The sequence below is a fragment of the Stegostoma tigrinum genome, chromosome 2, assembly GCF_030684315.1.
Source record: "Stegostoma tigrinum isolate sSteTig4 chromosome 2, sSteTig4.hap1, whole genome shotgun sequence".
Classification (NCBI taxonomy): Eukaryota; Metazoa; Chordata; class Chondrichthyes; order Orectolobiformes; family Stegostomatidae; genus Stegostoma; species Stegostoma tigrinum.
This window is the reverse complement of record NC_081355.1, coordinates 55,573,359-55,586,522: the sequence shown is the minus strand read 5'-3', so window position 1 is coordinate 55,586,522 and position 13,164 is coordinate 55,573,359. Positions and strand designations below refer to the sequence as shown.

At 38.5% G+C, this 13,164-nt stretch overlaps 1 protein-coding gene across 4 annotated transcripts in view; it reads right to left on the bottom strand.

Moving 5' to 3' along the window:
• pde11al (phosphodiesterase 11a, like) overlaps window positions 1-13,164 on the bottom strand; it is a 282,715-nt gene that overhangs the window by 63,350 nt on the left and 206,201 nt on the right. For all 4 annotated transcript variants that reach the window (XR_009447140.1, XM_059654047.1, XM_059654050.1 and 1 more), the window contains exons 13-14: window positions 11,868-11,977; window positions 1,233-1,323 (exon numbers count right to left, since the gene is read on the bottom strand). Coding sequence is in view for 3 of the 4 variants with exons in the window: in XM_059654047.1 (XP_059510030.1) it covers window positions 1,233-1,323; window positions 11,868-11,977 (201 nt within the window). In the remaining variant the exon portion in view is untranslated. The remainder of the gene's footprint in view (window positions 1-1,232; window positions 1,324-11,867; window positions 11,978-13,164) is intronic.

Below are 13,164 nucleotides of genomic sequence, written 5' to 3'. Positions count from 1 at the left end.
CCCGAGATGCTGCTGGGCCTGCTGTGTCCATCCAGCCTCACATTTTATTATCCTAAATAATTACTGACTACTTCTGCTGCTGCTCTATTATTACCTGTGGCATCATTCTGCTATCCCTTACTACTTCCATGTGCTTTATTTTCTGAAAAATATATACTACTATCTTGTTTAATGTTCATAATATAATGGGATATTTTGCTTCGCGACAGCAGAAAGCTCCTCAGTTCTGATGTAATATGATACTCCCAATATTCTTCCCAATGTTTACATTGTTTGGGGATGGTGGTGGTGGTGGTGGTTGGGGAAGCGGGGGGCGGGGGGGTGCTGTGAAGATTGTGCCACTAGGTAAATTTGCACATGATCAATAAGATTGGGAATAAAGTATTGCAGTTCCAGTTACACATAGCTAATAAATGAAGAGGAATTCACATCCACATTACTTGATGACACTGCAAATTTCTAATTTGTTAGGTGCTGACATGCTCATTACATAAATTCAATAAACTGTTGAAAATGATCAGCCATTCCACAATTTTAATTTAAAGATCTCGCCATGCTTGGGTTTTTGGGGAGCACCGAGCTGATCCCAAATAATAGGTTTTTAAAAATTGTTTAATCAGTCTTTCTTGAAAATTCCAGCAAGGATGGAAATTGGCCATCACTGCAATGATGGAAGTAAAGTTCTGTGAGAATGAATGCTCTTCTTACCAGCTAAATTTGCACATAGATTTCAATAATAAAGATATCTGTTTAAATCACTACTTGTAAGAAGTAATGGCTTAGAACTTGTATCACTGTTTCATACATGAATAAAGATTACTGGTATATGGGGAAAGCAATTCATCTGACACTGTGCTTTCCTAAAAAATGTGATGGCATAAATTATTGGATAACAAACCAATTGTGTGGCACTAATCAACTTGATTCCTGTTAAAGAATCCTCGTAAGCATAAACTTTCATTTGTAATAAAACTCAAGCCTTCCTAGGGTTTTGCATAGAGTAGGCAGTCATGCATATCTATTTGATATTAAAGTTAGGCTTAATAATTACCAAACTATAAATTCTCATGCTATAAATGCATAAATCTATAATTTACAAACCGTGATATTTTGCAGTTCAGCAACCATGTTTATTAAAAACTGATACTCTTTCTGCACTTCATACCGCATTTGCAAATAGTGGCCTTTTTTCCTTCATTTTTGCCTACAGTCAGTGCTACTGCTGTGCTTACCTCACTCTGCAGTATCATTACAGCATGGTTGAAATGATGGTGCTCCAGAGTAGCTGACGTCCCATACAACTGTGCTAAAGCTGATCCGCTCCTGGAAAAGAAGCAAATGATAAAAACTGTGCGGGGAACTGTAACTAAAGTGTTAAACAAATTACATTCATGTTAATACATGTATCTCCTGGTTCATTAAATCATAAATTTTAAATCAGTAGCTGTGGTGAATGGTGCAATCTGAATGCACATAAAAGAAGAATTCATTGGTGTTAAATTTCTCATTCACACTATCAATTTAAAATTGAAAGTAAGCTAAATGTTTACAGCAGTTTGCTAAATTATTCAGGAAAAAGGAACTGTTGGACACTACAGTGTAGGGTATCATAATGCTGTTGAATGCCATTGCACTTCTAGAACGTCAAATGGTCATAAAATCAATTCAATGGGTCACACAGATTAAGGTTGTGCACAACATAATCACTCATAGAGACCAATTGGTCTGAATGACCAATTTTGCTGTTCTATACTTCATAATTCTAATATAATCACTGATAGTGAAAATCAAAATTCTCTAAATTGGGAACACCCTGACATAACTGTATACTAATATCCAAATAGCCATGGACTCGAATAAAATGATTTTTTTAGATTAAGCAGAGTACTATGATAGCTTTCTGTGACTTGCATTCCCAATGAAAAGTTACATTCCATTCCTACTGTTGTATTTGGTGTAATGATTTTGCTCATTTAATGAAAGATCATTGATTCTACTCTCTATTTGCAGTGACTTTGTCAAATGTTTCAAGGAAAGGTAACCTTCAGTTCAATGGCTGGGGGCAGTTATCTGAGACTTATTACAGAAGATAGCAAAACAGGCAAATGATTGAATCTTACATGCTGTTTTCGGGAGAGAAGTGTGGGTCCATGACTACTATCTTAAATTTAAATAATGGCAATTATGAGGCTGTGGAACCAGAGCTAGATAAAATGAACTGGAAATTCAGATAAACGCATAACATAATAAAGGTACAATGGAAAACATTTAAGGGGATATTCCAGAGAGCACAAAATAGATACATTCCAACAAACACAAGAAGTTCTAAAGATGGTACCACATTCAAATAAAATACAAAGATTAGTGGCAGGTCAAACGATTACACAGAATACGAAAAAAAGCATATAAATACTAAAAGATTAATCAGGAGGGAAATATCAGGAGTATAAGAAAGTTAGCCGAAAACAAATTTCTTCAGGTATTTAAAAAGAATAGAGTCAACAAAGTAAGTCTTGGTACAGTTACAAGGGAAGTCATTGGAGTATACTGCTAAAATTGCAAATCGACAAGTCCCCAGGTCATGGTGGATTTCATCCTAGGGTCTTAAAAGAATTAGTTACTAAGTTGATTAATGTATTGTTTCTAATTTTCCAAAACTCACTGGATTCAGGGAAGTTTCTTTAGATTGGAAATAGCTATTAAAACTCCTTTATTCAAAAAGACAGGCAGTTAGCTTAACATTTGTCATAGGAAAAGTGTCAGAAGCTATTAGTAAACACTTTATTACAGGGCACTTGGATAAGTTCAAGGTAATCAAGCAGTGCCAACATGGCTATATGAAACAGAACTCTTGCTAAACTAATTTATTAGAGTTCTTAAAGCAATAATTTGTGCTATGAACAAGGGAAAACCAGTGGAATTATTCTATGTACATTTTCAGAAGGCATTTGATAAAAGGTGCCATATCAAAGGTAACTGCAGAAATAAAACCCCTTTTTTGTTGATGGTAACATATTGGCATGGACAGAAGATAGATTTGCTAACAGAGTATAGCAGAGAGTAGGAACAAGGCGTAGTCTCGGACATGGTTTCATACAGCACCTGTTCTCTACACGCAACAAACAATATCACCTTCCAGTCACTAACCATTTTAACTCCCCTGCCCACTTACTGGATGATGACATGTCCACCCTGAGCCTTCTCCAGTGTCACAATGACACCAGCCTCAACACCTCATATTCCACCTCGGAAGTCTACAGTCCGATGGCCTAAACATGGATTTTACAAGTTTCAAAATCTCCCCACCTCCCTGGCCTCATCCTATGACCAACACTCCCTCTCATCCCCACCTCCGTGACCTGACACAAACAATCCATCTTCTCCCCCAATGTGCCCCATCCATCCCGACCACTCCCCACCTTCATTCACCTACCACCATCCCACCTACCTTTGCCAGTCCCACCCCTCCTCTCTCTATTTACTTCCCAGCTCCCTTCCCCATCGCCCACTTCTGAAGAAGGGTCTCAACCCAAAACGTCAACTTTCCTACTCCTCTGATGCTGCCTGGCCTGCTGTGTTCTTCTAGCTCCAAACTGTGTTATCTCTGACTCCAGCATCTGCAACTGTTGCTATCTGAGTAGGAATAGATGGGTCTTTTTCAGGTTGGCAGGATGTCATGCCACAGGGGTCAGTACAAGGGCCTCAATTCTACAATTTATATAATTAATTTGGATGAAAGGACCAAAGATATAGTAGTTATATATGCTGATGGCACAAAAGGATAATAATTTGTTAAGAGGATGTAAGGAATCTACAAATAGATACAGACAGACAGGTTCAATGAGTGGGCAAAGATCTGGCAAATGGAGCATAATGTGAGAAAATGTGAAATTGTCCATTTGGCCAGAAAGAATAAAAAAAAAGCATGCCATCTAAATAGTGAGAGGTTGCAGAGTTCTATGACGGATCTAGGTGTCCTAGTGGATGAATCATAAAAGGCTAGTATACTGGTTGAGCAAATAATCAGGAAAACCAACAGAATGTAATTTGGGGAAACCAAGCGGGTACTTGAAGGCCACTCTGTAGAGCACCCAAGCTCAGTTCGTGACAAATGACTGCACCTCCCAGTCGCAAACCACTTCAACTCCCACTTCCATTCCTTGAACGACATGTCCATCCTAGGCCTCCTCCAGTGTCAGAACAATGCCACCCGAAGGCTGCAGGAACAGCATCTCAAATTTCACTTGAGAACCCTGCAGTCCAAAGGTCTGAATGTGGGCTTCAGAAGCTTCAAAATCTCCTACCCCCAACTTCATCCAAAGGCCAACCCAGGTCATCTCTTCCTCCTTGTCCTGTCCCTCTTTTCTCCCATCTATCCATTCCTGCCACCTTACTGACCAACCCCCGCTCCCACCACCTACTTACTAGCCTCATCCCCACTTCCTTGACCTGTCGATCGTTCCTCACACCTACCTGCCCCTTCCTGCCAACTAATCAACCGCCATCTCAATTCCCTATCTACACTCACCTTTCCTGGCTCCATCCCTGCCTCCTTGGCCTGTCCGTCTTCTCTTCACCTATTTACTCATCTATTCACCTTCCATCATTGTCTCTCCCTCTCTCTATTTACTTCAGAGTCCCTGTTCCCTCCCCCATTTCTGAAGGGTCCAGACTAGAAACTTCAGCTCTCCTGCTCCTCTGATGCTGCTGTGTTTATCCAGCTCTACACTTTGTTATCTCAGACGCCAGCATCGGCAGTTCCTACTATCTCAGAATGTAATTGTCTACTTTTTCCACACAGAGGGTGGTGCTTATGTGGAACAAGCTGCCAGAAGTAGTAGTAGAGGCAGGTAAAATTACAACATTTAAATTACATTTGGATAGGTACGTGGATAGAAAAGGCTTAGAGGGATATGGGCCAAATACAGGCACATGGGACTAATTCAGTTTGGGAGACATGGGTGGCGTGGACAAGTTGGGCCTCAGGATGTTTCTGTGCTACATGATTCTTTGACTCTAATTGAATGCAACAGTAGGGAGGTTATGCTTCAGTTATACAGGGTATTAATGAGACCACATCAGGAGTACTGTGCGAAGTACCTGTCAAATGTGTTAATAGCAGTTCATAGAAGGCTTACTGGACTAATATCTGACTGAGTAGATTGCTGAAGCAAAGGCTAGATGGACTAGGCCTGTATTCAAAGGATTACGAGATTATTGGAGATATGCAGGAATGCACAGTTGAGGTTGAGGTTGGATTGGCTGCGACTTTATTGAACGCAGTGGACTGGTTCCAAGAGCCAAGTGGCCTACTCTTGTCCTTGTTCATATATTTTTAAATAGACAATAGTCAATAGGTGCTGGAATAGGCCATTCAGCCCTTCGAGCCAGCACCACCATTCATTATGCTCATGGCTGATCATCCACAATCAATCAGTATCCTGTTCCTGCCTCATCCCCATAACCCTTGATTCCACTATCTTTAAGAGCTCTTTCCATCTCTTTCTTGAAAGTATCCAGAGAGTTGGCTTCCACTGCCTTCTGGGGCACAGCATTCCATATATCCACCACTCTGTGGGTGAAGAAGTTTCTCCTCAACTCTGTTCTAAATGGCCTACCCCTTATTTTTAAACTGTGTCCTCTGAGCAATATCAACTGAATGGGTCTTTCAAATACAAACAAAGTAGCTGTCTCAAACTCTGAAGGTACAAAATCATAAACACAGGATGTCTAAATCATTATAACCACCCATGTTAGTTGGGAAAGGGACAACTTTTAAAGTAGCAAGAAGCTATTCTTCAGAAAGCCATTAATTCAGCTGCAAGTCATCTAATCAGTCAAGGGAATAAACATTAATAACTTGAAAGCCGGAGAAGGACTCCCCACAACTTGTTTCAATTTGGCATTCACTGGAGTACCAACCCCATGGAAATCTGACAATAAGAAGCTTTGCACCTCACTAAGAATTCCCTGTTTTACAAGTTTTTCACTTTAACTAAAGCATCAAGACATTTATGACACTATAAGCCTGTGACAGCACTGGCTGAGGAAAATCAATTTGTCTTCGTATTGCGTTACAATCATTTGCATTTAATCACTGTGAAAGCATGAGGCACATTGCACTTCAAACATCTGAGTTAAGAGTGTGAGAGTAAATAGCCTTTTTATTTACTCAAAAAAAACTGGCTGATGGAATTATTTAATTGGGATCATCACTCTGTTGGTAAGAAAACACACATTCATTTCATATAAACATACTGACTATGGGCACTATAAAGGAATTCCCAAAATCTGTCTGTGCCAACAAAATAAAGAAGAATAAATTATTTCCAGCAGCAACAGGGTTAGTAAGTAGGGAACGCAGAACACACAAAAGAGCCAGAAAAGAACAAGAGGGTAGTTACATTTATGTGGTAAGTTATGATGATCTGAATGTGTTTCCTGAAAGGATGGTGAAAGCAGCTCCCCTTCAAAAGGGAAGTGGATGAATACTTGAATGGGAGGCATTGGGGTGAGGGATGATGCCAGAAAAAGGGGCTTAGGGGTGGGGGTCACAGTGAAAATTACAGGCAAAGGTACTGGCAAGACTCAACAACTGACCTGGAAGTACAAGACTGCAGGCAGCCCACAAACAGGTTCTACAGGTAATGGGGCAAATGGAAAAAACATTGGAAAATTGGTTACGTGCCCTACCAAACATTCAGTTTCTATGCTATTAACTAATAACTAATATTTCCAACTATAGGTGAGATTTAATCATAGACCAAAAATACAAGCTAAATAGTGTGGATGCTCGAAATAAAAACAGAAAATACTAGAAATACTCAGCAACATCAACTTGTTTTCCTCTTTAATGATGTTGGCAAAACCAATAGTTCTTATCTGTTTTTAACCCAAAAATAATACTGGAGAAATGCATCATGTCAGTGTGCTCACACCAAGTATGGGGACATCTAGTGTTAACAGTGTTCAAGCAAATCAGTTTAAGGTTATCTTGGAATGTTTCAGAATTTGATCAAAAGATGTTATTTTTGTGATGAATTGACTGATTCATTTGTCACAAAATGTACCCAAAATTGTGTAAATGCCTTCACAAACCTCCAGGACAGAAATCACAGATCTAATGGCAGTCATCTTTTCCACAGCCTTCTTAATCAAGTTACAGTTAAGCAAGATCATTTTTTATGATCATCCAAATATATTGCAACAGTGAAGAAAACAAACCTTCATAAAATGCAATCTAGACACACAAGGGAATATATTAAGTCAACCTTAACCTTGGATGGACATACAGAATCAAATAAAATCAGCTATGATAACGCAGAACCTACATTTTGTTCTCTTACAGGTTTAACACCCTACATTTTGCTGCATATTAAAGAAAAAAAATTCTCTCTTTTAAATCCCAGGTGAAGTGTGGAGGGCTAGTATCATTGTATACATTTGGCTTGGCATTTCCTGATAACTTCTGTGTAATAATAATGTGGCAGCTACACTTTTCTTATAGCATGGAAATTCCAGAATTACTTATGCCATGCCATAATTTCCTGATACTTCAGTGCCACTCCACCAAGATCCGAACTGAAAAAATTCTAATTGCTCCACATCACCGGTATCAAGGGTGATCCTGCATGTACGAGGATATTGATTCTTTAATGGCCACTGCCATGTAAGCTGGCTCAAAACTATGCTGGAGTGGTCAAAATTACCTATATCAAAAAGGTAAATATAGGCTGTATTGCTATCTTGATCACTAATCTAGAAGTTTAATATGTTTAATTTAAAGGAATTATCAAGGGTATCATTTTTACTGGCTTAATCTAGTATTTTCATTGAAATCCTGAACCTCAATTAAATAATAAAACAAATCATTCGACAGCCAAGCATAATGTGGATTTTCCCCAACCAATAAAATTTTATACTAATTGTAATTCAGCTTGTTGGCTGGACATGACTGCAAACAGTTCGAAATGCCTTCAGATCAGCTGCTGTTCAGATCCCTGTTTCAGTACACAGCTGTCAAGTTAATTCAAACCCAACCTGGGCATTATGTTTATAAATACAGTGGCTCATTTCCATGTTATGAGATCAGAACAATTGTTCTTAGGCACATGCCCATCAGTACAATGTTCAAATCTCTAACAATTACACACTTACTAAGAAGCTAGTTCAGAGAAGAAGAACTGATTTATTCAACTCATTCAATTTATTATAGAAGCATTCAGAGATTTAATAATGTCACATGCTGCCAAGTATTCAAAAATAGAGTACATTTTCTGCTAAGTATTTTAAATTTCATACTATAAGTTTCCACTAGATGAAAGTGCAGAGTGGCTCTCTCTCAAGATCCGTTCATTCCCACCTTTGGGTGCTCCAATGAACCAAAGTCCACAGCAAGCAGGGATCTCCCTAACCATTTGTGCAATCTCTGTGAGCTGCTGTTCAATATAACTAGCAGCAAAGTAAGCATCTTAATCGGCACTCAGGGCAGAAGACTGTTCTTAAACCTTCCTGCTTTACATTTAATCAGAGAGAATCAGGAAGTTAACAGTATCTCTACCCTTCTGGTTCAATCCTACAGCTCCCTTCGCTTCTGACTCCCCCTCAGGGAAGAATTAATCAATGTTGAAAGGAATTCATACTGTAAAGCATTTATTGGCACGTGATCTAATTGGACTGATTTACTTTAAAATGTATGCTTTCTAAAGAGAGATGTGAAGAATTCCTGACATCAGCCCTTGGTGAATTAGACAAATTGTTTTTTCACACTAGCCTATCCTTTATCAAGAAAGAAAATATTCTAAGTAACTTGCTGGAAATGCATTTCATAAATAATTGCATGCACAACATTTGGTTGGGTGGAGTGTGGTGCACAATTTTGGTTGGCCTGTTATAGGAAGAATGTTATTCAACTATAAAGGGTGCAGTAAGATATACAAGGATATTATCAGGACTGGAAGATTTGAGTTACAAGGAGGGACTGGATAGGCTGGGACTTTCTTTCAAATTCAGCAAAGGAGACTGAGGGGTGATAGGTTTATAAAATTGTGAGGGACACGATAAAGCAAACAGCCAAGGTCTTTTTTGAGGGTAGGAAAGTCCAAAACAAGACGGCATAAGTTTAAGATGAGTAGGGCAACATTTAAAAGGGACCTGAGAGGCAAATTCTTCACACAGAGGGTGGTTTGTATATGGAACGAGCTACCAGAGGAATTGGTTGAGGCAGGTACAGTTACAATATTTAAAAGACATTTGCACAGGTACATGGATACAAAGGTTAAGGAGGATCTGGATCAAACATAGACAAATAGGAATAAATTCGTTCAGGAAACCTGGTTGGCATGGACAATTTGGGCCAAAGGGCCTGTTTCCATGTTCTATGAATCTATAACCTGGTACAGGTCAACATAATAACCTTACCCAAGTAGAATAGGAGTGAAATAGCTGGTGTAATATGGTGGAAAAAAAAAATAAAGCTGGAAATATTTCATACAGGATACTGGTTGTGTATACAAGGAGATAATAATTTTAGCACTTCTCTTTCAAACAAGTTTTGACTTAATGCAATAACTTTGTTAAAAAAAATACTAGCTACCTCTAACAAGACAAATGGTCAAGAGTGAAATTAACCAGCCACCAGGATTTGCAACAACAATGCAGCAGTCTTGGTTTTAGCATTCTCATGTCCATTTTAACTGGCACAATGATGAGCAACAAGAGATTAATAACAAAATAAAAATACTATGACTCTGTTTATACCAATCAATTTTTAAAATAGAAAAATAGGAAACCTGAATGAATTGTTAGCTCCCTTATTTTTATGGAACACATTAAATAGGCCATTTTACTCTGTCTGATCACAGCACCTGGCTGGATCTGTATTGGACAGCACAGTTTATAACTAACTGTAGTATTCTCTGAGGTCTAATCTAAACAGTTCCACCAGCAAACTCTGGCCTAAATTTGTCACTGGAGGAATGAGGTACATCAACTTAAGCTATTGCCTTTCAGAATATTCTGGCTGTAACAAACTCCAATAAAATGTGTACATAAAGAATAGCAAAGTTTCTATTGAATTCTAAAATTTTTACAGGACAATGGATCTATTGGTTCTAACTTCCTGAACCATTATTATTTTTCAACTTCTCATAATTGCTTAACCAGGGAAGAAAAGGAGTTCATAGTCCAATTTTTACTAGAAACCGTTAGAATCTGCATCACTCTTGCCAACAGCTTTCACATTCGCTCAAGTCCTTTTAAGTGTGATTTACATGTCAGTTAAGTAAATTATTTACAAGTGTAAATTGAACAACAGATCATTGTTTGCAATAGATCAATGACAAATGCCCCGGCGGGTAAAGACACTTCAAGTTCACGTACAAAATGTGAGCACGAATAAAACTAATTACAGAAGAATGTACATTTCTGTTTAACAAATCCTAAATGGCCTCACTATCCATTCACTTGCTAGGCAGTGAAACTAATGAGGGTGGGGAGGTGGTAATTGGATCAGGTTTGATACCAGGCACAGTGATCACAATGTGTAATTACATTTTGCTTGTTCATTACATTTTATTTTCATGTTCATGTTCATTACAGGCATTACATTTTCTGCTGCAAAGGACTCAGATCAGAATTTCAAGGGGCAATGTGCAGAAAGCCTTGATGGGTGTGTAAACAGAAATCCTAATGTCACTGCCAAAGAGAATAAAGGAGTGCAGCAACAGCCTTTGACACAGTTGTATGCAGAATTTGAAATTCAACCTTTCCAGTGTAGAAGTTGTGGCCAACTCCATAAGAACAGACATACACAAACCCAAGTATGCTGCAGTGCTTACTCTACATCTACTGCAACACAAGCTAAAGGCAGGCAACATCTGAGCAATGGAGTGGAAACTCTGACTGAGGCTCAGACTGCTGTAATGCAGGCCTAAACTGCACCGTTCCGCCAACAGGATTTCAATGGTCAACTGAGCTTTCTCAAGATCTCTTGGTAATCCAACAATCTTTTCTTCAAGATTACTGAGATAACTGAGGTGACAATCTGGGAAAATGGCAGTGGTTCAGTGGCAAACAAAACTACCAATCCCTTTCATGATGACAGCATTCACCCTTCCAACATGCCACTCCACCGGGTGGTTACTGTTGCCTGCCAGCCTTCGAGCCCAGATATGCAAAGAAGTTGCAGTCTGAAAACTGGTCCTTCGGCCCAAAAGGTATTGGAGGTCGTTCTGCAAGGTTATCAAAAGGCTCCCTCACTTAAAGTCAGCAACCTTCCAACAACCAAGCTGCAAATATCAGGATAGCAAAATGTAGATGAACTAGGACAGTCAAACACTCCTGGTTTTTTCCCCCAATCAACCTGTTCAGAGATGTTATTACATACTTCTGGAGCAGGTGGGATTTGGTATCAAATCCTGATACCTTTGGTATCAGCATTACTTTGACAGAAGATTATGGGGCTGTAATTTTTGCAGTAAAATCTACTGATACAATGCCTTTTTGCATTTCAGGACCACAGTCACCAATTTCGATATACAACAAATAATAAAAATGCTGAAAGAAAGTTTATAAATGCAAAAGACCTTCCGTATTTTACATGTAACTTGTGTCAGAAAAAATGTATTTAAATTAAATGGGACTGACTCACCTTCCATTAAATTGTCCTGGCCTCCATATATATTGTTACAATTACCTCATTATCCTACTCTGGTGAAGCACAAATTGCAGCAGAATCATATGAAATGTATAATACTATAATTAGAACTTCTTTTTAAAAGTATGCTAAATGGCAAAGTAAAGATATAATGTGCTTATTTGCTTTGTTTTAATATAGTACCGAAGCATAGATGATATCTTTCACTCACTTTTCCTGGAAAGCATTGTTTGTTCCTCGATGATCAAGGTCGTGACATAGACAACCCACCATCAAAGCAAGGATTTCGATATCAGATAGAATTTCCCGAAAACTAGCAGTCTGAGGAAATATTTGACAAAATATTTAATTTTTTGTTCACCAGCATAATTCCTGTGATTTGTTCAACAGGATAGTAATAGACAGTTATAATTTGTGGAGATAAGGTCATTTGCAATCTAAGAAAGAAATTCTCTTTCTTTTCACTGCTCCAAAGATTTTGTTCAGAGTCACACCAACTTGGATATTCAAACAGCAAATCCAATGATGGGACCTGTCCACCAATTATCTACAAAAACAGGCTCCTACAAGGAGCCACAATAATTGTGTGCCCCTTTTCCAATGTAGGCTGAAACAGACTTTTATTTTGAAAGGAGTTATGAAATGAGCTGAACATTGGAATAGTCAGCACTCATCTAAGTGTTATGACCGGCAAACTCCTTGATTGTGGAACCAAAGGTGTTTGGGTTGAATCTGGAGTATTGATATTGGGCTGTGGTAACTGTCTCCTGACAATATCAAATGTGTTCTTGTGTCCAGGGTTACTCAAACTTAGGTCTTCTAGCACTTCACAATAGCATTCTCAGTTGAATATTACCCTAATTTGGATCAAGTAAGTGATAGGCAATGCCTAACTTCAACACAAAGAGGCCTAACTTCTTGCTTGCTAAGCTCCATGACACGAACATCACAGAGATCCCTGTAGCATCGACCCTTTGGGACTAACTTAGAACATGGAAGAAAGTACTTTGCAATGAGTAACATTAATTGATCCAAACCCCTGACCCACTCACTAGCCTTTTCAAACACAGAGAGCTTAAGCCTCTAATATTGTAGGTGGTTTCTCAAACTAGATCTCATTGTTAACAACTATCAAACTTTCAGGTGCAATGTCATTAAATAATACTCGAAGAGTATACTATACAGTTCAAAGCTCAGAAATTTACAGAACAGGACAAGAAAATGCACCTTTCACGTCTTGATTGGTTCCTTTGTGGCACAATAATCTATTACATAAAACAAATGTAGAATAATAGATATTAGGAAAAATGCTGACATACTGAAATTTCAATGAGGGATTTATTTTGTACAGTAGCCATTGTTTGTTCTGCCAGTCCCGCCATCAAACCCAGGCATGTTCTCAGTGCTTGTAGCTATCTGACGATAAACAGAGCTCATTCAATTCCTGACATTCTCGAAATCTTATTGTTTCTCTCTTTTAGGAGATATTTTGTCCATGGTGTTTATTT